Below are 24,187 nucleotides of genomic sequence, written 5' to 3' on the forward strand. Positions count from 1 at the left end.
TTGTCTTCGACTTGTACGTTCCTATATTACTAGTCATTAAGCCTAAAATAACTTGTAATCTTATTTGGAAAATGGATTATTCTCAAGACATGAACCCCCTTATAAGGATATTTTAGCCTCTTTAAACATATAATAAATGGATGTGTAGTATTTAAGAACTCGATTTACATTTTTTATTAGCCTTGTGGAACTCTATTTATTTGTATGTACTTAGAAATTATTTTAAAATATAATGACTAAAACTATAAAAATGGGATTCAAATTAAAATTTTCCCTTAAGTTGAACTCTAGCTTACATTAAAAACACTTATAAAGAAATTGTATCGATTTTATATATCACCGACTCGAACTTGAGCTTGATTTACAAATATCCCTAATGACTTGAATGCCTAAAAATGATAACGATGTACTATATGCGTAAAATTATTATAAACTAGGGACCAAATCTGTATTTTACTAGAGGAAATCAGTTGACTCCAATGATAATAAATTAACAAAATCCTTCCTTCTTTGTCAACATTTTAGAATGAGAAAGGGGAAAGAACATGATGGTGGTTTCCGGCGAGAAAAAGGTGTTGACCGACTGGTGGTGGAGGAGAGTGGGAGGTGGGAGGAATTGAACCCTGAGATACTTGCATTGATCTTTGTAAGGGTATTACCCGTAGACGAGATGGTGAGGAACGTGCCATTGGTCTGTAAGCCATGGATGGAGGTGGTAGAAGGGCCATGTTGCTGGCGGGATATCGATGTGGCGGAATGGTGTCAACGGCACAATGAGAGTCGTGTAGTTGACCTAGCGGTTAGGAAGCTTGTATATTGGAGCAATTGTACATTTCAACTACTCTCCGTCTATCGATTGGGAAACATTGGCTTTGACTTTGTTGCCAAACAGTACGTAATGAGTATACATATGTTTCTGATATTAAACGCGTGTTTGACAAAAGTAATTGGAAACTGGAAGATATAGTTCATTTCTGTAAAAGTGTTTTTTAAAAATTGTTGTTAGACTTAAAATGCGTAAAATTAGATAAATATCAAAAGTTAAAACTCTCAAAGGCTAATTGACGTAATTTTTCGATTATGAATTTTTTGTTTAAAATATAAGCTAAAATCTTCTATACTGCTGAACGAAAGAGTTTTTTTTTTTTTTTTTTTTTTTTTTTTTTTTTTTTTTTTTCCTTAAAAGCTAAAAGCTCTATGCCAACGCACCCATATTCATTCACTGAATTACATCGATACATTCCCATTAATTAATTATAGTATATGAAGAGGGTTTTATATAAACTAATAAAGACATATTCTTTTGTTTTTGTTTATCTACAGTGCAAGGTGTTTGACTGTGTTGCAAATACCAATGAGCGAGATCACTGATGATATGGTGGTAAATCATGTCAAATCACTGCCAAATCTACGAGTGTTGGATATAAGCGATTGTTACAATATCACAGTCAAAGGTCTAGAAGCTTTTGGAAACCAATGTAAGTCTTTGGTTTCCCTGAAAAGGAACATGTCTCCACAACGAAATTGGCCCAATTTTGCGGAGCCAAATCCTCCGGTTGATGATTCTGAGGCAAATGTGATAGCAAATTCCATGTTGAATTTACAGCATCTTGAACTTTGTTATGGCTGTTTTGGTGAAGGTGGTCTCTCTGAAATCCTTACAAAATGTAAGTCACTCACATGTTTGGATATTCAAGGAAGTTGGAATGTGAAGTTGGAAGGTGATATTGAGGAGAGGTTACAAAGGATTGAATATTTCAAGAGCCCTTGCGCCTATATAGACTATATCGATGAGTTCTATGATAGTGGTGAAGATTCACTTTAGTCTTGTTTTATGTATTTGATGGGAGTTTATTTTGTTTAAACCAACATTTTTAATACTCCCTAGTTGCAAATATCAAGTTAACATATACTTTAATAAAAATAATTACACACTTGAAATACCCTAAATTAAACAAAAGTTTTGAATTCATTTAATGCTATGTATGGCATGCTACATATAATTTATAAGTTAGCTTATTTTTGACAATGTTTTAAAACCTGAGTCGACCCGGCCGGTCGAACCGTGACTCGGTGAAGAGAATGAGTCAACCATCTCTCATATACTTAAAAAAATAATGATTATTTAGTAGTTTATTTAACGAAGTGTAATATGTATTTTGACTTATAATAATACCAACCATAGCCTAACTCCATGAAGTAGAAAGGAAACATCTCTAAATACACAAAATAGGTAAAAGTGAAACACGAAAGGCTCTTGGATAATGCTTGAATTAATAACTAACAACATAGATGATCAAATTATAATAATTTCATTTAAATTTATAACGATTACAACAAACAGTTGCAGGAAGGATGAAAATATTATGGTTTATGCATTACCTGGTAAGATATAATATATATAATCATCTGAACTGATTGGGGTGATCCCAATTTGGCACTGAGCTTTCTGAATTATAGCTGAGATTTTTTGATGTTCTAATCGATTTCACATGACCAGGAACCCCTTTCAAGCTTGGTGATCTCTGTGAGAATCCAGCACGACCATTATTAGCATTATTCCAAATTCGACTACTGCTTGCGTCACTATTGATTGAAGATATAGGCGATAAAAGCTTATGTTTATATGGAGAATTAGTTGCAGACCACGTGTCAACACTTATGGGTCTTAGCCTTGGTGAGCTCAATGATCTGGATTTCGCTCTTGCAGATTCTGTTGCAGCCATGTAAGTTGGACACACAGGAGATCCGGATCCCATCATGGACATCGAATGTTCTTCTCCAATTGAACGTTGTTTCCTGTGATGTGGTGTTCTTAGGTTTCGTAATTTGACTTTTTGACTTTCAAATTCTTCTTTCTTTCCTATATTTTGAAGATCTTCTCTTTTCGCCAATTGGGTATCCACCCAGTGTTCTAACCAGTACCTCCATTTTCCATTTACTTTGCTTTGTTCAGATTCTGAAGACATCTGAGAATAAAAAAATCAGAAATCAATTTTTGACTTTTGAGGTCTAATTGAGATTATAAACATGAAACACACACACACACACGTACTCTGTGGTTAAATGTGTACTCTTTAATCCTTTCACGCTTCATAGCTGCTTCTCTTTTACTGAACAACATGGCATTTTCCTCTTCTTTTGTTAGAATGCTGTCATCCCACCTCTTTTGACTATTCACATCCATCTATACATAATTTCATATTCATTGAAAACCAAAATTTATCAACAAGTTAAAAAAATCACACTTTCCATTGTTTGTTGCACTACACTTGTCTAATATAACAACTGTGTAGCGATGGAAATTGTGGGTACTGTGAGTACCAATGTGCCTGATACGGTATCCAGTATATACCGTATCAGGCACAATGTGTATGCATCAGACACATTAGACATAATGTGCCTGATAATGCGTACATATGTCAGGTTGAACCAACCAACCTTTATATCTTTTCCTCGATTGTCTTGATAATTATTATGAGAAGTGCAATCCAAGACTTGGATTCGCTTGGCACATGCTTGTGAGTGAATATTTACAACTGACTGCAAACGCTTTAAAGTTGTGACAGCCTGACGTCTGACTAGATGCCCACGGATAATAGCTTGAAGCCTTACAAGTCCCTTCAATGCCCTTAAAGCTTTTCTTGCCTATAACATCACCCAAAACCCATTACAATAGTAGAAAATTGCTTTCCATTGTGAGGTATTCGTAGACTTTTTAGGTCAAGATTTTGACTTTTGGAATGGCTCATTTGCAAGTCTTTTTAACCCAAGTAGTATCTGATCTGATTTCTGAAAACGTGAGGTCGATATTTCTCCAAACTTTAAAATATTCATACTAATTTGGATCTTGAAAGTTAGTGACTTTGACCTTTAAAGTCAAAGAAGATTTGTTTAATATGAAATTATGAATACAAATTACAAAGTACATCAATTTCGTTAAAAAATGCTAATTTGGGAGAAAAAAATACTTACAAGAAGTCCACGAAATGCTGTCTGAATCTTGATGGCTGCATCACTTTCCCTTTCATTGTCACCATACCATGATGACGTGGATTGAATATTATCATGTGTTTCTTTTTTCTGTTCATCAACTTCTTGAGTCACAGGGTTCACTCTTTCTTCTTCTGATTTTGGTCGCTCTAAAGGTGCTGATTGGGAGGTTAACCTCTTCAGTTTATGCCTCCCGAATACCCATATCCTCTTCTTTTCCTGAAAGTACAACAACCTCAGCGTAATTTACAAGTAAACAAACATGGGTTTTGATATTTCTGATCAAACACACACACACACACACCTTTGCTCTGTTTTGACATGTTTCTGAGAGGAAGAACCGCTTGAGGAAACTGAGCCATCTCCTTTTTGCCATTTTGGAACATCAGATTTTGACAAGGAGTCTACAAATTTATGAAGTTTAAAAAAGCTTTTCAAGTGGGTAGATTTGATTTTGATCACAGGATAAATTAGGGTTCTTGGGATTTGGGATGTACATTGATTTCAGATGCAACATTCCTTTGGAGTGAAGTGGAGGAAAGAAGGTAAAGAATGTTTGCCAGAAAACCCATGTTGCAAAGTCCAGTTATATATTCTTTTGACTAAGGTCATTATAGTAAGGTACTTCTACTTCTTTCTACCCCATTTGCAAAAGAAAAAAAAATGAATTTCTGCATATAGAAATGTAATTATTTTGTAGAAATATATTTTAGGATTTGTAATATTGTTAAATATCTACACATGGGTTTGGGAGACAAAAGCTGAAATAACAAAAAGGAATGGTGGTGGTGGAAGGCAGAACACTGTGAATTATAGCATATGTTCAGCTTTGATGGGTCCATTACATGTTCGGATGTTTATTTGGCACACATTATCAACACATTTAACTAATTGGTAACGATGGAACGTTATGTACAAAATAGAATATATTTCAATTAAAATTTAAACAATTATGTCAATAGTGAATGCTAAAATGTTATTGATAAAAGTTATATCTCATTGATATGCTAAAATGTTATTGGTAAAAGTGGTACAACGTATAATTAAAGTTTCCTCTCCATTATTTAATTCATATAGAGTATAGACTATCACTCACGCTTCTTCTTCTTCTTCTTCTTCTTCTCTAATTATTTATTTATTTATTTATTTATTTCTGTCATATTTACTTTAGTAAATTTTTAATATTGCCCTAATTTACATGAATTTTAAGTGTTTCACATTACACATAAACATACGGATGACATTTTTTAAAATTTAAACGTTACATCTCTTAAAGTAAAATCTTAAAATTTATCAATTAATGGAGAATGTGACAGGGACACTCAAGGAAATGATCGAGTACTGTGTGAAAGACTCCATGTGTTCATTATTGAACGAACAAGGAAATTGGGCCCCATATATATATATATATATATATATATATATATATATATATATATATATATATATATATATATATATATATATATATATATATATATATTCAAATGTTTTTAGCAACTATTGTGTGCCTAAATGCATCAATGAGAATTCAAAAAAATAATAAATAATTAAATAAAGCATTTAAGGGTATTTTGGATATTTTCTACTTTTAATTATGGAAATCATTTATTTGAAATCTTACAATTAAGGAAATAAGGTAAATATATTTGACCTACTCGTGTGTGGTAGAACACGTCTCTGATTTGCTCAACAGTTGTAGCCGCCTCCGACTTCATCCACTGCATCGGATTCGTCCACCATTCACCGGTGAAGTCATAACCAGCCGATCACTGTCCACCAATACTTCCACCTCCCGCCTCCATCAGTGTCGTGAGTTCCTCCACCAACACCGATGAAATCGATTTTCTGTTTTCTCAAAATTTTATTTTTTTAGATTCTATCAGTTATTGAAATCGATTTCTTTTTTCGTAAAAATTGATTTGTTGAAATCAATTTTATTGATTCTCTTCTCATTTGTGAAATCCATTGATTATTTGAAATCGATTTTTTTAAGTAATACTTTCTAATTGATTTGGAATATGAATTTGTAGGATACAAAATTGTTCATCGTGGGTGTTTTTTCTTCAACAACCATCGTCCCTTCATTACCATCCCCACAGAAGTCGACCTCGACCCCAAAAAAGCTTCAATCGCTGAAACAAAAGCTCACCTGTCATCCTCTCAATCTCGTATGTAGTCTCTATTTCGACCATCTAGTAAGTCGATTCAAAGGGTTGAAAAAAACATCATCTTTCTTTTACAATTTCTCACTAGTTTAAAGCCTTTGTTTTTGCGATTTTTGGGTTCTAATCAATTTTTTTTGTTGAATTTAAATTATATATTTTAACTCTTCTGATAGATTTCAGTCATACCATTTATTTGTTGATAATAATATAAGTTTCTCAGGAAGTGTTTTTAGTTATCCAAGTCCTTTTTTTCTGAACACCAAGTGTTCGACTAAATGCCTAAATGGAGATTTACTTTGTAATTTGTCACTTGTCCATTAAAAACTCTTTTCTATGGTCCTAAGTGAATTGTTACTGAGTTTAGATAGTTCTTATATTTTGAGTAATGGTTTTCTTTTTACCTTTTCAAATAGTTGTTTACCTTTCAATTATGTTTGGTTTAATTATCAATTTATGTTTGTGTAAAGTACACTAATCTTGTTTGGTTCAATTCTCGCATCATATGGATATATAATTTCAATAAGCCTAATTAAAAGAATGATCATGAAATTAATTTATGTTATCTCGTCTCATAAAAATTGAGTAAGTAATTGTGTTGTTGATTTGTAACTTACAGGTAAACCATTGAAGGAGCACAAGCAAAAAAAGTATGGGCAATATTCTGCTAGAATGTATATTATGTAGTCTTCCATATGTTATGTATATACTGATGGGGTTGATTTCATATGTCAACACAGTGAATTAATTTTGTTTGATTTCATATACCAACATAGTAAAGGCTTAATATCATATGCCAATATAGATTGGTGAAAGTTACTCATATTGTTCTAGAAAATTGTTTAAAAAGGTAAGTAATTTGTTTGTGTATTATTTTGGTTCATTCTGTGATTTTGAATTCCAATTTCTATTCCCCCTTGTTATTGTGTATTTGGAATCTAAAATTATATTAGCAGTAAATACGATACTTTTGAATGTATTCTAGGTATTCTGTCAGAATATATTCTGCCAGAATAAAATCTATGTATTCTACCAAAATATAGTCTATGTATTCTACCAGATTATATAAAGTGATAGTTAATTCCAAGCAACATGTTTTTAACCATTATTAGTTTTTGTTGTATTTGTGATAGGAATTCCTGGAAGAATGTGTTGAAGACCTAATAGGAATAACTTAAAGAATGAATAAAGTTTGAACATACTCACATTTTAATAATGTTATTATTTTTTAAGAATTTTATTCATTTTTGTTAATATTCTTTTAGAATATGTATAATTATATTAAAATGTATAAGACTTTTAGTCTGTAAGAATATGTATGAATTTGTATTTAAGTTTGGATGTATAAGAATATATTAGAATGTTGTTATTTTCCAACCTCAGATTCAAGAACTTTGTTATTCTTCAATAATATTCTTATAGAATAAAATTCTTAAAGAGCATCATTCTAACTAAAAAAATATTCTGACATAATAAAATCGGTTATGTTTACAAATTATGTTAGAATTAAACTTGAATTAATTAAAAAAATTCATATTTTTAAAATTAGGAGAATTAATTATCCATAAATATCCGAAAATTTCCTTTTATAATTATAGTTAATTGTCCAAAATACCATTTTGATAAAATTTGTATGATTATATGGTACATGCTACCACATTGTAATATCATACACTCTCAAATCATGTCCATTGATGAATTCTATCCGTTGGTCCAGATTTATGCATTTTGGCACATAATAGTTAGTAAAAACAAAATAACCTAACCTTATATATATATATATATATATATATATATATATATATATATATATAGAGAGAGAGAGAGAACAATGATCATTTGTGAACTTATAGTTTCCCGAGAACCTGAGAACTAAAAGTGGAGCGTTAGATCAATTATTTGTATGGTTTAGATGATTAGTGGCAAAATTTGTAAATATTAATAAGTTTAGTGGCATATCAGGTTTATTAAAAATAATCATGAGGGTAAACTCGATAGAAAAATGTTTTATCCCCAAAACCATCGTCGTCCTCACCAACCCCTTACTCTCTCACCTTGATATTCCCCCAAATTCAGACTTTCTTTCTCTAATCTCTTGATTGCCTATTTCTTTCACAACTTCATCGTTAATTGTTTGATGAAATCAAACGCCACCGTCTGAAATCTATGGCCACGTCCAATAATCGTCACGCCATCGATCGATTACCTTCTTCATCGTCTCTCTTCTGTCTCCATTGACATCCCCTGTTTCCAATCAAATATTTAGGAGGTGTCAACGCCCGGAAAAGCATCGACGAGAGATCAAGGGAGAAAGCAACGATAACACATCTCTTTCTCCTTCCTTCCTGCCGCCATCGCCTCACCTTCTGATGGTGTTGTGTTCACATACGTTCTTCTTTGACATCTCCTTACTGCCTCCAGATCGAGAGCATCTCAATTTATCTCCCGAATATTCGTATCCTTTATTTGATCTGAGATCCAAAGAACCCAAATTCCTGCATTTGAAAAGCTCTAATGGAATCTCACCAGTTAACATGTTGCCATGGAGCGACCAGTTTGTCATATTCTTAAGTTCACCGATCGAACTCGGGTAGGGATGTGCCTTTGGACCGAATACCCGAACCGAAACCGAAACCCGGACCGGACCGACCTGAATTAAGACCGAATAAGTTATTTGGGTTGGTTCTCGGGTATCTATTTTTGCCCAATTCGGGTTTCGGGTTATTCGGTCCGGGTTACCCGAATAAAGGTTTAATCGGGCCAAAAAGACCGACCCGGAAAATAAATAGTCACTTGAACCGAATAACCCAAATAAACCGAAATGACTCGAATAACCTAAATAAAACAAAATGGCCCGAATAACCCAAATAAGGAAATTCTATATTTGGTTCAAGAAAAAAAATATTAATTTAATATTTGTTTTTCCTTGAACTAGATATAGAATTTCCTTATTTGGGTTATTCGAGCAATTTCGGTTTATTTGGATTATTCGGGCAATTTCGGTTTATTTGGGTTATTCGGTTTAAAAGCATAATGTAAATGTTTATTTGGGTTATTTTGGTCCTTTCGGGTTAGTAACCGAACCGAAACCCGTATTACCCAAACCTAACCGGTACCGTATTAGTATAATCGGTTCAGGTTTTGGTTCCCACTTTTCATCCAATTCGAGTTTCGGGTTATTCGAGTTCGGTTCGGGTCGGTTCCGACCCGAAGCACAACCCTAAACTCAGGATATTTCCTTCGAAGAGATTGTTATCCAATTGCAACCTTTGAATCCTAGACGCCATTCCGATTGTCTCCGGAATACGACCTTGAAGCAAGTTATTCTTGAGTGAGATCTCCATTATCGTTTTCGATTCTATAAGTCCCTAATCTGCCCGTGTATCAGTCAGATCCGTTTGATGGTGCGGAATCCCAATCAAACGGATGATGTTAGATAAAAATAGAAGAGAAGGAGAAGAAGAATATTATGAATCTTGAATGTATTGATGATATGAATGAAATTACTTACACAAGATTCACACACACAAACGTTCCTTTCTCTCTGGCCGTAAACTCTCTAGGGTTCATCAATCTCTACTCCTCACCCTAACACCTCTATTTATACATGTTGGATATGGGCCGGAAACAAAAGGGTTGTAAATGAGTTTACGGCCGTAAGGTGTTTACGGCCGTAAACTCAGCCGTAAACAAGACCAAAAACTCCACAATTATTACACAAAAATATCATTGCCCAGAAAAGCAAAGTATAAACCATATTTTGACCTAACAATCTCCCCCTTGGTTTATAGCTTTCTTTTCTTAATTGACCCAACAAGCTCCCCCTAAAAAGTAGCTGGCTTTCTTGATAATCTTCATTGGGAACTTGGCTTCAGCATTAATCTTCAAATTCTTCACGACTTCAAGATGAGCTTGATGAATCTTCAATAAATGACTTCATCTTGAGCAGTTGGGAATTTCTTCAGAATTTGACATTGAACGCACGTTGGGTGAGGAGGCTTGACGTACCGATTCTTGAAAAAATAGCGCTTTCAGCTTGAGAATCTTCAGAGAGAACATCAGAGAGAACTAAATCTTCTGAATCACTTCAGCAGGTACAACGATAGCAGCAGACTGATTGAGGAGGCTTGAATGCAATCCGTCACATAATCTTCAATTGCAGCTTCACCTTGCTTCTGGGGTTGAAAGATTGAATGTCGAAAGAATAATCTTCATTTCTTGCTCCTTCGAATGAGAATTCTTCAATGCTCACGGACGAAGCCTTTGGCTCAGAAATCTTCAACACAAACTCCATGAGTCTTATCTATACCTAAAATCACTTTTCAAGACAAAACAAAACTAAAAGAAAACTTAGCACACGAATTAAAATAGAAACAAAAATATTTTTGGATTTTTGATTTTTTTGCTTTTTCTTTGATTTTGAATTTTGAATTTTTTTTTTTATTTTCATTATTTTTAATTTTTAATTCTCCCCTAATATTTAAATTAAAAAAAAACTATGACAAATTTAACAAAAATAAAAATGATATCTAACTTTAAGAGAGATTTGGGATCAAAGTTTTTAGACAACCTTTATCCACTTGTCGGTCCCTTCCATAATCACATCTTTGTCTGGTCGATCGTCAGTATTGTGGTCCACTTAAACACGAAAAATTTGTGACCGATTTAGGACACACTATTTGTTACAAGACAAAGTGAACTTAAGTTCCTAAAAATTATATCTGATCCTAATTCCTTAGATACTATATCTTAAGGACCATTCATCTAACGACGACCAGGGATATTGTTGTCCACCTAAATTGAGCAGCGAGATCTACAGACAATCTGTATGAGTTCAATTTTAAGTGTACTGGAACGTGTTTCCCGCTTCCTGATATGCCCCAGCCATCAAGAACTTCCAGAGTACTCCTTACACCGGGTGAGCAGATAACCATTCAGAGAGAGAAGAGATTCAGAATTCTATTGCTAACTACTTCAGAGGGGTTGAGAAGAAGAAGGTTGCATATGCTGTGTACCAGATCGGATTAGAAGTCGCGCAAAGGAGACAGCATATGGCTAACAGATGAGAAGTATTTCACACACACACACACACACACACACACATATATATATATATATATATATATATCCTGCAGAGAAATATAGTTGCATATGTTGTGTACCAGGTCGGATTGGAAGTCGCGCAAAGGAGACAACATATGAATAACAGACGGAAAGAAAGAAAATGATATTCTACAGACCTAATTTATCGGAATTTACCAGTCGCCCCATCCAACCGGAATTAAGGACAGAATCCGCACATCGAGGAAAAGTTAAACCACAGTTCCAAGTACGGTTTCAATTAATGTGACGAGTAGATTCCCATATATATCTCCCTGCTCAACCTATCCGAGCGTCGTATTGTCAGGCTGAACGTATCTAACTAGGTCAAGATTTGTCAAGTCTATAAATTTCCTAAGTTCAACTCTGTCTAGTCATGTCCATTTAAAATTTTTCGTGCCTACCGACACATCAAACCAGAGCATAGACCCTTCAACTTTGGGTACGTTATGCAGACTCAGGTTGCCTGTTATCACTAGATAATATCACTTCCCAAAACATCTCCCTCAAGCACATTTCATAACCAACATTTTTTTTGATTTTCTGATTTTCTAATGTTTTTGGATTTTTTTAAAAATTTTCTAATTTTTGTTTTGTTTTTATTTCTCCCCCTAAATTTGTGCATAGGAGAGAAACGAAAGTTAATGCGCAAATTTAAACTATCCTAAAACAAAAATTAGTCTTTAAAGTGAATCAGCTTAAGAAAAACTCAGGAGTATAGAGAAGAAAACTCAAACCGTAAGTCACCGATTGAATTTGCATCCAGAAGGTCTGAGAATAGAACGCGTAATCTCAGATCAGATCCGAAAATTCTTCATGTCATTAAGCACAAACCCCGTAAGTGATCACTTCTTTTCTTCCATTCCCGCAAAGGACACATACTCTCAAACAAAGGTCTGAATGTTGTACAGTTGAGAGATGTCCCCTATAATGTGCCTGGAACAGCCACTACCAACAAACCGAAGTTTGATGATATGCCTCCATAGCTGCTCCGACATAGAGCAGGATTAGTTGGTCTTTGGAACCCAATCCATTTTGAAACTGGGTCAACCTTGTCATCAACGCACAATACTTTCTCCCCTGACATATCATGTTTACCACAAACAGAAGACGATGAAATATTAGAGTCATTAGTTGATTTGGGAGATTGAGCCTTTGGTACCCATTGGTAGTTGGGTTTAACCCATTTCTTTTTCGATCCGATGGGTGCCTCGGCACTTGATTTGGAACTTGAAGTCGGCCGTTGAGATGACTTTGATTTTGGCTTCACAGGAGCATCTCTTGGATTGGACTTCTTGGCCGACATTCCCTTCTTGCCCTTGAGATTTTGATTCTTGGCCTTGTGGGTTTGATTCTTGGCCTTCTGTGCGTTCCAATCATCATTGTCTGAACGTGACCTGGAAGGGTTTCTTTTGAAGTCTCTCCCACTTGGCGCGTTTTTCCATCCTTGTGCGTAGTAGGGAACATACGCGCGATTAGGAAAATTTCTGGCAATGTGTCCAGGTGTTCCACAGTGAAAACATGTCTTTTTCTTCACTGGGGAGTTGTCTCTTCCTACCCCTGGTGGCATATCCTTGACTTGTCTCTTGCTTTTCCCACACGCACAGTTGCAACAAGCACTCTGTTTAGCTTGAAATGGTGGCCTGTATTTACCAACGGGAGGTTGATTAGAAGCAACAAATTCAGAATTCAAGGGGTCGTTGGTTTGTTCAGAAGAACTCTCCTTGTTCACATCCTCTGCTACTTTACCTGCACATGTAACAGAAGCATCAGTATTTTCAACATTAATAACCCCTCCTGACACAAATCCAGCTGGTTTTCCGTATTTAAGATGTGCCTCCCTGTCAATTTCTTTCTTTGTCATGGGGATGGATGTGTAGTTATGATTATAAGGAGGAGGTACACTATCATACCCTAGACCCTTGTTTTGATTCCTTTTAAACTGCATGCTTTGGTCTATCATATTTGCAACCACCTCACTTGAGAAATCATATTTTCTAACATCAAGTTTGGCAGTTTCAAACTTTCCTTTCAAAGATTCAACTTCAGCCACTAGCTCAGCATTTTGTTTGACTACATAATCATAGTTTTCACATTTGTTACTATAGTGTTCCTGAAGTTTCCTAAAGTCCTTGGTTTTTTGCTTCTAACTCAGCCTTCAGGGGTTTCTGTCCTTTCCTGAGTTGATATCCTTCATATCTCAGGTCCTCAACTTCTATTTTAAATATATCAATTTGTTCCCGAAGAAATTTAATCGTGTCTTCACATGATTGAGAACATGAAACTTCACATGAATGAGAACATGACACTTCATTGACCAGAAGGTTTACAGAACTCTTTAAAGCATCAAGCTCTTCAATTACTTCAGCAATACTAAGACGATTGAGATCTTTTGTCTTCTTGATGACAGCTACATTCATATCCCACGATTTTGGAAGTGAATTCAATAGCTTTTTGTTTATCTCAGACTTAGTCAAGAAGATCCCGACTATATTCATCTCAGTAGTGAGTGTAGTAAACCGCTGCAACTGAGTTTCGAGGGTTTCTCCAGGGATAAAATCGAAAAAGTTGAAATTTTGTCTTAACGTCTCCTGACGACTCTCTTTCATGTTTTCAAATTCCCTCGTAGACCTTAAAATCGATTAAAAACACAACTAGAAGCTAAAATAAAGCTTAAAAGTCAAATTTTTAAAAAGTGAAACTCAAAAGTCAAACTTGAAAGTCAAACCGAAAAGTTAAATTTGAAATTTTAAAAGTGAAACGAAAAATTCAAAGTTTAAAGTCAAATGTCAAACTTGAAAGTCAAAGTCAAAATTTAAAGTCAAAAGTTAAAAATAAAAGATATATATATATATATATATATATATAATATATATATATATATATATAATTTTATTTATTAATTTTAATTTAATTTATATATTTTTATTTATTTATTATTATTATTTTAATTTTGGATGAAAAAAGGAATTTAAAGTTAAAAGAAATTGAGTTTTTGGGTTAAAAGTGTCAAATTTTCGAAAGTAGGTGCAAAAAAGACGGGTTATATTTTAATTTTCGAAGGAATGGAACAAAGAATCAGTTAGTTGAGTTGGAACCGGAATCGTTCCATGGAATCGGAACCGGAATCGTTCCATGGAAAAGCAAAGTATAAACCATATTTTGACCTAACAGATTCCCAGAGCGGAACCGGAATCGTTCCATGGAATCGTTTCTTTGACAATTCCAATGTAATCAGTTCCAGATCTCCCAAATACGAAGGTATTTCTCTGTGTAATTTGTTTCCAAATAACACCAAATCTGTGAGGAACTTGCAATTCCTGAACAGAGCCATTCAAATATGCTAATTTGCAAAGGGAAATAGTTGTTTCTATCATTTTAATCCACCATGCCTACAGTTAGTGTTGGAAGGGACCTTCTTTTCGAAGCCCTTGGACGTACTTATAGTGAGTTTAACTCTAAATTTATTATATTATCTTAAATTTCTATCAGTTCCCTTTAATCTTATTTTTTTTTTTCAATTATTTATTGTCAGCACAAGATGAGTTCGAAGAATTATGCTTCGACTTTGGAATTGAGCTCGATGATGTGGTAACTATCTGCATATTCTTATCCATTTGTATGTATGTAAGATGTGCTTGATTTATCTAGTTTCATGTATATGCCAGACAACTGAGAAAGCAATCATAAGAAAAGAGAAACACCAAAAAGAAGATGAAGACATTGGTAGTGATGAAGAAATAATCTACAAAATTGATATCTCTGCCAATAGGTACTTTCCTAAAATTCATCTGTGTTGTTTATTTAAAAAAAAAGTTAATGAAGAAAAAGATGTATTTTAAATGATTTTAAAAAACAAAGTTATCACTGTAGTATTAAACAAAGCCATTGGCAAGAGTAAGGTATGGTTATATTTTTTCTTTATGTTATATTTTAAATATAATGAATATTTCTATTTTGTAATAATAATTATTTATGCAGGTGTTAGAATTGCTTGAAATAATCCAGTTTAGGTCTCCAGATACAACAATGAAGCATTCCAAATTTCTTTCTCTCACAAAATTTGGACTGGTGGTACAATCCAACTTTTACTTTTTACATCCAAAACATATTTTTATTATAATAAAATTATGTTTATTTGAATAAATTCCTTTTTTGTAGGCTGATGATATTATAAATGTTGTATTATTATGAAACAAAAATCCAAGATTTTTTTAAAAATAAAACTTGGATTTTGTATTTTCAGTTGGAGTTGTAAGAACCATTTTCAAAAATATTGTAGCAAATCATGCCTGTAAAGTAAGCTTTTCCCCGGTTTCAATATAAATTTAGAAAATTACCTAGTTTCAATCATGTGATTTACAAATAAATCACATGTAATTCACATATCAATTACATGTAATTCACATATGAATTACATTTGATTCACATGTAAATCACATATAAATTACATGTGATTCACATGTAAATCACATATGAATTACATGTGATTCACTTGTAAATCACATGTAATTCACATGTGATTCACATATAAATCACATGTAATTCACATATGAATCACATGTAATTCACAAGTAAATCACATAGGAAATATGAAATACATGTGATTCACATATAAAGCACATGTGACTTACATATAAATGTAATTCACAAATGAATCAAATATGAATTACATGTGATTCATATATAAATCGCATGTGATTCACATATAAATCACATGTAATTCACATATGAATCACATGTAATTCATATATAAGTCACGAGTGAATCACATATGAATTACGTATATATGCACACATGCATTTTGTGTGAGTGTTCTTTGTTTTTACTTCTTGTGAATTTCACATTTGAATCTTAAAAGATACAATCACATATGAATTTCTCATTATATAATCGTATATGAATCTTACATGATATATACATATGTATTTTTGTGAGTGTTCTTGCATTAATCATTTTTTTTAATTTTCTTGTAGATTTGAAAGAATTTGTGGAAATTTTTGAAGATATAAAAAGTGAAATCGAATAAAATATGTAAATCTTGATATGAAGAAATAATAACACTGTGAATCTTTGTAGTTTTTTTTTTAATTTTTTATATTTTATTTTGTATTTAATAAAATACTTGTACTATTATGTTTATAGATTAATTAATAAAAATAAGATTTTTTTATGATTTACTTATGAATACTATAGTATAAGAAATATGCATATGTAGTGATGATTAATAAAATTGGAGTTTTTTTTTTTTGAATAAATTACAGCTTTTTATTACAAAAAATGTAGTTTTTTTTTTTTTTTTAAAACAAATGCAGTTTTTTTTATATATATAAAAATTGTAGTTTTTTTTTTGAAAAAATGTAGTTTTTTTTTTACAAAAATTGTAGTTTTTTTTAATTCATTTTTTTATAAAAAAATTGTAGTTTTTTTTTTTGAAAAAATTACAGTTCTTTTTTTGAAAAACAATGAGTTTTTCTTAAAGAATTGCAGTTTTTTTTAATAAATTGCAGTTTTTTTTAATTATTTTTTTAAATTTTTTTTAATAATTAATGTTTTCTGAAAAAATTAAAAATCTCCATTTTAAAAAAAATCAAAAATTATTTTTTTAAAAAAATATCTTTAATTTCTTTATTATGTTAATTTTGTTCAATAACACAAAAAAATAAACATATGAGATCGGTAAGATTACGATCATGCCCTTAATGAGTTAATTATGATCTAACGCTCCACCTTTAGTTCTCAGGTTCTCGGAAAAACTATGAGTTCTCAACCGATCTCACCCCTATAGGTTTAGGTTATATGGAACACAAAAAACCCTAAAAATCATAAAAATGCAAAAAAAATACTTAGAGATCACAAAACTTTTTTTTTTTTTAAATCGAACCTTTTAACACAAAATCGTCGAAAATTTTTTGAAAAAAAAAAATTATAAAAAAAATTTATTTTTTTTTTCAGCGAAATTTTAAAAAAAGTTGCAAGTTTTTGATGTGTAAAGTCAATTTTTTTTGTGATGTCTAGGTATTTTTTTAATCTATTTTTATGATTGTTAGGGTTTGTTTTGTTTTCCATATAACCTTTCCATATATATATATATATATATATATATATATATATATATATATATAAAGAGAGAGAGAGAGAGAGAGAGAGAGAGAGAGATATGACTCCTTTTTCAATGAGGCCTATGAGGACTAATCATGGCCATCCATCTAAAAAACTGAATGTTGTGATTTTTTTATTTAATTGTATTTTTAATAAAAAAGCGGTGATATTTTTGAAATTTTGTCAACTTTTTGCCATTTTCCGTCAAGGGGTAATTGTTTTGAAGGCTCAATCATCATTTGCAAAAAGGAAACCTTCGTTACCGTATTATTTCACCCCCCACCCCCACCATTTTCTTCATTCTTTCACCGTATCAAATTCTCAGTTTCAAGCATCGATCCTATAATCAAAGTCGTAATACTCTTTCAATCATCGTGTTTAATCTTCGCAGTTCTCCAGTTGATCTTATTTGAAGCAGGTACTCTTTTGTTTTTTAGTTTTTTTGTTATTAAGTTCGTGTTTGATTTCTTTGTGTATAATCAAAGTCCTTATTCTTAGTTTTTGCTATATTGTTGTTCAGATTCATCGATTATTTGTCATTGATTTAGTTTTTTCGTTTTTTAGTTATTATGAAACCCTAGTTTTTTTCTTTTTTGCTATATCTTTTGTATTCGTCTTTCTCTGTGTTTTTTGGTTCGATTTTTTGTTAATCGAAGTGTTTTAAGTTCCATTTATTGATTGTCGTTGCTGAAATTGTTAGATTATGTGATATTGTCACCTTTTGATATCGTTGTTTTGTTAATTGAACCATTTATACTTTATTTCATGTATTCGTCTTTCTCTGTTTGCTTTGTTTCATTTTTTTTGTTAATGGAAGTATTTGAAGTTCAATTTATTGTTTATCATTTATGAAGTTGTTAGATTACTTGTTATTGTGACTTTTTGATATTGTTTTTTTGTTTATGTAAACATAATTTTATCAAATTTGCATGTTTATCTGTTCGTTTTTAATATCAGTTGTTAGTTTGTTATGTTTGTATTTGTTTTATGTTGTCTACTTTCTATGTTTGTATGGCTTGGTTTTCATATATTGATTATTGTTTATAGTTTATATGTATAAAGTGTGTTTTTATTATTTGTTTTCTTTTCATATATTGATTCTTTGTTTCTAACATAATTCAGAAAAAGGTAGTTGTTATCTATATACGTTTAAAGGATTCATATTTGTTTGTTTTAGTAGTCATAAATAAAATTGTAGATGTTTATTTTGTTATCCAAGGTAAGCTAAGTTATTATTCATGTTAGAAATTATCTTTTATAATCATTGTAATGATAAGAATCTTTTACAACAATTGTTTTTTTTATTTCTTAATATTTGTTTCTGTCATACCCCAAAACCAGAACGGCAGAAATGTTCGGGGGTGGATGACGTCATTTTAGTATCACAAGTCATGCATCATAGTAATCAAAGTAATAAACAACCATTTATTAGAAAGAAAGTGTTTACAAAGTATGTGGTTCACATAACATAGACTAAAAAGTAAATAACAAAAAGACATGAAGTTATTATGCTCCATCTTCTGAATCCCAGAGAGCATACCTGTCTACTGATCTCCTGAGAATACAAGTTATTTTGAAAGAGTTGATCAGCATTTAAGCTGGTGAGTTCATAATATTTTAGTGATGTAAGTAAGTTGTAAGTTCTTTTAGAAAAGTTCGTCTGTTCCTCCAGAAAATCCTATATTTCCTGCTTTGATGAAAGATAAGTAAAAATGACTCTACATTCCTTTCTATGAGTACTAAATGGATACAAGTTATATAAAACTCAGAGTAAACAAACAATCAGTTGTGTGTATCCGCCCTAAGCCCACAACCAAACAAGAAACAGGAAATGAGGCGGAAGGCACACATCCCATTGGTTGTTAGATCTTCGTTGTATATAACCCTGGTGTATTCACTTGGTACTCACGGAGTTAACTGTAATAGTTCCTTTATATTTGATGAAAACATTCTTTAAGAAAACCCTTATTTCTTTTAGTAAAACTGGTAACCTCAATGGTTCCTTCTATAATTACTTAGTTTATACTAGCTATATATAAACCATCATCGAACAAATAGTTAATTGTGTGAATCTGCCCTAAGCCCACAACTAAACAAGGAACAGAAAATGAGGCGGAAAGCACACATTCAACTACCTATCGAGTATTAATTATATATAACCCTAATGTATAAACTAAGGTATTATAGTATTAACCACCTAAGGTCCTTTAAGTTATACTGGTTTAATAAAATGGATTAAACCCTTTACTGGTAAGTTTCTAGTTTTGTCTACCAAACGTTCTTTTTGAAAAGTATGTTTTGTACTAGAAATAGTGTATTGAATTTGTATCCTATGACATGGCCCATACCTGGTACCCCTTATGATTACTTGGTGTATACGGAACATATATATATAGCTAAGATCGGATAGATAGTAGGCTGGGTGAATCTGCTCTAAGCCCACAAGCAAACAAGGAATAGGAAATGAAGAAGAAAGCACACGTCCTACTACCTGTCGGATCCGATTAATATATATTCCTGATGTATAAGCTAAGGAATCATAAGGTTAGCATTATAGGCCCCTTTCTACTGAATGTACTAGACTCGACCGTTCTGTTTGTCGTTGAATAGTTGTAAGTTTTCCCTAGTTTATAACTATCTTAACTCGAAAATAGTTTGCATTAACTTTCAAGTGGAACTGTCACAATATGAAAGTAATGGGAAAGTGTAAGTACTCAGTTGTCTTTTGAATTGACATCATGACGTACTGATTACCTTAAAATAAGTTTGTTTTATTAAGGTCATAATGTGAAGAGTAGTACCCATACTATACGCTCTCCCTGCAAAAGATTTTGGTTACCAAACGCGACTTCAGCAAACGAATTGCTAAGCCATGTAAATCTCACATTAAAGTTATATGATCATGTATACCCAATATGTTATCACCTTTTGTTTAGAACAATGAGTTAGTGATTATTGGTGTAATTAGATCCTGTGTTGTTATATGCTATAGCACTTAGTATGTTCGTTCTGTTATAGTATCTTAGTATGTTCTTTCTGTTATCGTGTATTGTATCTTCCTTCCTGATTCTCTTTATAGTATGTTCTAGCATCTAGTATGAACTGAACCCCTAAACTATATCTATTATAGTTTACTAGTATGTTTACTTGAACTGTTACTGAACAGACTCAATTATTTACTAAGTTATGATTGTACTTTAAAACGGAGTTTTGTAAATTATAAAGTAACATAACTTAAAAAGAGTTTTTGAAATGTTTTGATCACTTATAAAAGACATAAGTAATCTTTTGAAAGATGTTTATAACAAACATTTACACAATTATCATTGTGTTCAACTTGTATCCCCCCCCCCCTAAAAGCATTTAAAACAGTTTAAAAGATTGATTATAGGGGTATGAACTCACCTTATGTGGGTGATTCAAACGAATATGCACGTAAGGATGAGAAGTTCCACGAATGAAGTCCCAAGACACAAACGAGTCCTAAATGACATATAATGGCACATATTGGCATGAATATAGTGTTTAGAAGCAACCACGTGCAAGGAAACACTTTTAGGGACTAGGAAACACTTGGACCAAGTGTTAGAATCACATGTGATTCATCTAAAGGGAGTGTACGGCCACAAAATGGAGTGTGCGGCCATGACTGTACGGACAGGGAGTGTACGGCCGTACACTCATGGTAACAAGTGCAAAAATGTGTGTTTGAATGGTAGGGAAGCTTGTGGGACTATTGTTCATCAAATCTTGAAGTTAGATTTGCATTTTGAAGGCCCTTTAGGGGTGTTTTGAGGGGTGTACGACCACACATGGGTGTACGGCCGTACACTCCTTATGATCTTGAGTTTGGTCGATTTTCAGGTGTTAATCAAGTGTTACTAACATGAACTAAGCATAGGGAAGGAGGACTTACGATTTGGAGGCTCAAAAGGGTTCATAATCACCAAGAACAAGTTTGTGTTCTTGGTGAAATGGATGAAGATTTGAAGATCTAGACAAAAGATGATTTCCATGGATGAAATCAAAGGGTGTTACAAGGAGAAGGATAACAACGAATCAAAATGGAAGAAAGGCTTACATTCTTGAAGATCGGGTGAAAAGCTTGATGATAGTTGAGAGAAAAATCGAGTTCTTGGCTTGGAAACTGAAGAAATGACTTAGGAATGAAGGGATATCACACTTATGGAGGGGGTGTACGGCCAACATGGGTGTACGGCCGCACACACATGTGCACGGCCGCACACACATGTGCATGTCCGTACACTCATGTGTACGACCGTACACTCCCTCACATGGAGTGTTTGGCTTGATTTGAACACGAAGAACTTACGCAACTCGATCCTATACCCAATGCTTAAATGTACTGAGCTTTGAAACCTTAAACAGACTGTAAACAAGGCTAAAAGATAGCAGAAACGAGTCTGACACACTGTTGGATTGAATGGCTGGACTTTACAAAGCAGAAATTTTCGGGTTGTTACAGTTTTCATATTTCTAATTCCTTTTTAACATCATTTTCTTATGTGTTTTATTCATATGTAGTTGAATCAAAGAAAAAGAAAGAGATTAGCTCTTTAAAAATATGCAAAAGACAATATTTTTGATCTTTCTTCTAATACAAAGGCTTCATTAAGGTCCAAGTCTTTTGTAGATATTTCATCTTCTTCCAAAGGACCTTCGTCAATCAAAGTTCTAAGAGTTAATAAGGTTTCCAAAGTCATTAGAAGTCCAAATGAAGATGATGATTTTGTTTTTGTTCCTGTTTTCGGTCAAGTAAATGGTAAGAAGACTGAAATTGTATATAGGTATCCTCCAGGATTAATATCTAGTATATACAGAAGCCTTAATGATAATCAGAAAGATGCTGTTAAGGATATAGGGTTTGGATTTGTTGAAGACTGTGGTAGAAAATTTTCAAGGGAAATCAGTTCGTGGGTTCTTGAGAGATATGATGAAAAGAGAAATGTTCTTTGTATCAACAATAAGGATATTCATATTACTAGGAGAGGTTTACATGACATATATGGACTTCCAATGGGTGATATTTCTATGAATGAAAATTCATTCTTGGATTGCTATTATTAAAAACTAGAGGAATCATTTTTCTATTTCTAGGATTAGGCTTCCTAATCTCAGAGAGCTTTTAGAAAAAAGCATTGATTCAAGTTTCATGTTTTTATTGAATTTTGTGGTTGCGTATGTGACCATCATGGTCGATAGTCCATCTATAGGTACATGCAACCAGAATTTTTTAGAAAATTTTGATGAAGAAGTGTCCATTAAAGATCTTGATTGGTGCGGCTTTGTAATTGATTGTTTAAATTAGAGCAAAAAGTTGTTGAAATTTGAATCAGATTCAGTTCATGTCAAGAATCCTCAATACACTGGTCCTGTTGCGTTTTTAGTGGTAAGCTTAAATTTTATATTTTTTTGAATTATTTTTTCTCAATTTAATTATTAATTATATTTGGTTTTCATGCTATGTAGTTATTGTATCTTCATTGCACAAAGTCATCTTCAGAGTCATTTGAATGAGTATATCCTGCATCATCTTATTAGTCTCCAATTAAAGTTAAAGATAAACTGAAAGAAGCGTTTAGTGATGGAAGTTATGAAAAAGTTGAAGTCATTCAAACATATGAAGAGTTTGTTGATGATGCAATAGTTAAAGATTTAGAAACAGAAACAAGTTTATATTTTTTTCAATTTTATGAAATATTTTTATTTTTATAATCTTATTTAATTGTTAATATTTTGTAACGCTTGTTTCAGGTATCAAATTATCATTCGAATTTTAGGGTTTTAGAATGGAACTTGACGAGTTTGGAAGCTCCAACTCGTCGAGTAGAGTTTATTTATGGGACACGGAAATTGGGACCTACTCGACGAGTTGGAAGGCCTAACTCGACGAGTAGGCGTTGTAAAGGGAAACCCTAATTTTTAGAGTTTGCACCCTATATAATCTCCTTAAAACCCTGAGGCTGACCTTCCATCAGCTTCCAAACCCTAAGAACACATGTGCTAAACCCTAATCTCCATTTTCTATCATATTGTGAGCTAGAGTGACTTTTGGAGCTTAAGAAGAAGAATATAGTGAGAAGAAGGAGAAGATCCAGCAAATAAAGCCCTCACTCTTGAGCTTGACCATCTTGTGGACTATTGTAAGCATCCAAGATTTGATTTTTATCTTTGAGTATATAATCTCCTTAAAACCCTAAGGTCGACCTTCCATCAGCCTTCGAACCCTAAGAACATATGTGCTAAACCCTAATCTCCATTTTCTCTCATATTATGAGCTAGAGTGACTTTTGGAGCTTAAGAAGAAGAAGATAGTGAGAAGAAGGAGAAGATCCATCAAATAAACCCCTCACTTTTGAGCTTGATCATCTTATGGACTATTGTAAGCATCCAAGATTCGATTTTTACCTTTGAGTATGGCTAGATCTTGAGTTTACTCTTCATTTCCTATCATTCTTGTTGATTGCATGCATGGGGTTCATAAAGTTTGCAACTTTATGAATCTCCATGGCAAAATGACCCCATAGTGGGCTAGATCTAGCTTTTGGTCAAGCATGGATGCCATGCACGGGTTTTAGGGTATATTTACCCTCTTTGGTCATTTTGACCTGAAAACATACATTGGACATGCATGTCCATAAGTCTCCATCTTTGGAATGTTTTGAGGATTAGAAACTCCTCAGGAAAGGAGGGATTCCAGATCCCTAGAGTCTTGAACCATATATATATATATAAGTTCAGGTTCATTTGACACCATACTAATTTTGTGAGACCATGAGACGCAATCTACAAATAATTTTAAAATG

General features: G+C 32.8%; 2 protein-coding genes and 1 long non-coding RNA gene across 3 annotated transcripts; 2 read left to right on the forward strand and 1 right to left on the reverse strand.

Moving 5' to 3' along the window:
* Window positions 1-526: 526 nt before the first annotated feature.
* On the forward strand, window positions 527-1,825 carry LOC111914620 (F-box protein FBW2). The gene is made up of 2 exons (XM_042901592.1): window positions 527-891; window positions 1,324-1,825. Exons 1-2 carry the CDS (start codon window positions 527-529, stop codon window positions 1,823-1,825), a joined length of 867 nt encoding a protein of 288 aa, XP_042757526.1.
* A 468-nt stretch (window positions 1,826-2,293) lies between these two features.
* LOC111914743 (protein IQ-DOMAIN 11) lies at window positions 2,294-4,673 on the reverse strand. Its single transcript, XM_023910458.3, has 5 exons — window positions 4,298-4,673; window positions 3,976-4,212; window positions 3,442-3,648; window positions 3,056-3,187; window positions 2,294-2,969 (listed from the first exon to the last, which is right to left on the reverse strand). Exons 1-5 carry the CDS (start codon window positions 4,367-4,369, stop codon window positions 2,406-2,408), a joined length of 1,212 nt encoding a protein of 403 aa, XP_023766226.1. The 5' UTR covers window positions 4,370-4,673; the 3' UTR covers window positions 2,294-2,405.
* Window positions 4,674-5,496: 823 nt separating this feature from the next.
* Window positions 5,497-6,961, forward strand: LOC111914603 (uncharacterized). The gene is made up of 3 exons (XR_002857864.3): window positions 5,497-5,805; window positions 6,027-6,191; window positions 6,778-6,961. It is a non-coding gene; the product is annotated as an uncharacterized LOC111914603 (long non-coding RNA).
* The last annotated feature ends 17,226 nt before the right edge of the window (window positions 6,962-24,187 follow it).

Source organism: Lactuca sativa, chromosome 4 (assembly GCF_002870075.4).
Source record: "Lactuca sativa cultivar Salinas chromosome 4, Lsat_Salinas_v11, whole genome shotgun sequence".
NCBI lineage: Eukaryota > Viridiplantae > Streptophyta > Magnoliopsida > Asterales > Asteraceae > Lactuca > Lactuca sativa.

Bases quoted from the DNA above. Each gene is read 5' to 3' on its own strand.
- LOC111914620 (XM_042901592.1), top strand. From the start codon at position 527: ATGAGAAAGGGGAAAGAACATGATGGTGGTTTCCGGCGAGAAAAAGGT. The intron at 892-1,323 runs GTACGTAATGAG...GTTTATCTACAG, and splicing joins TTTGACTTTGTTGCCAAACA to TGCAAGGTGTTTGACTGTGT.
- LOC111914743 (XM_023910458.3), bottom strand. From the start codon at position 4,369: ATGGCAAAAAGGAGATGGCTCAGTTTCCTCAAGCGGTTCTTCCTCTCA. The intron at 3,188-3,441 runs GTTGGTTGGTTC...AATTATGTATAG, and splicing joins ATCGAGGAAAAGATATAAAG to ATGGATGTGAATAGTCAAAA. The intron at 2,970-3,055 runs GTACGTGTGTGT...TTTTATTCTCAG, and splicing joins AGTACACATTTAACCACAGA to ATGTCTTCAGAATCTGAACA.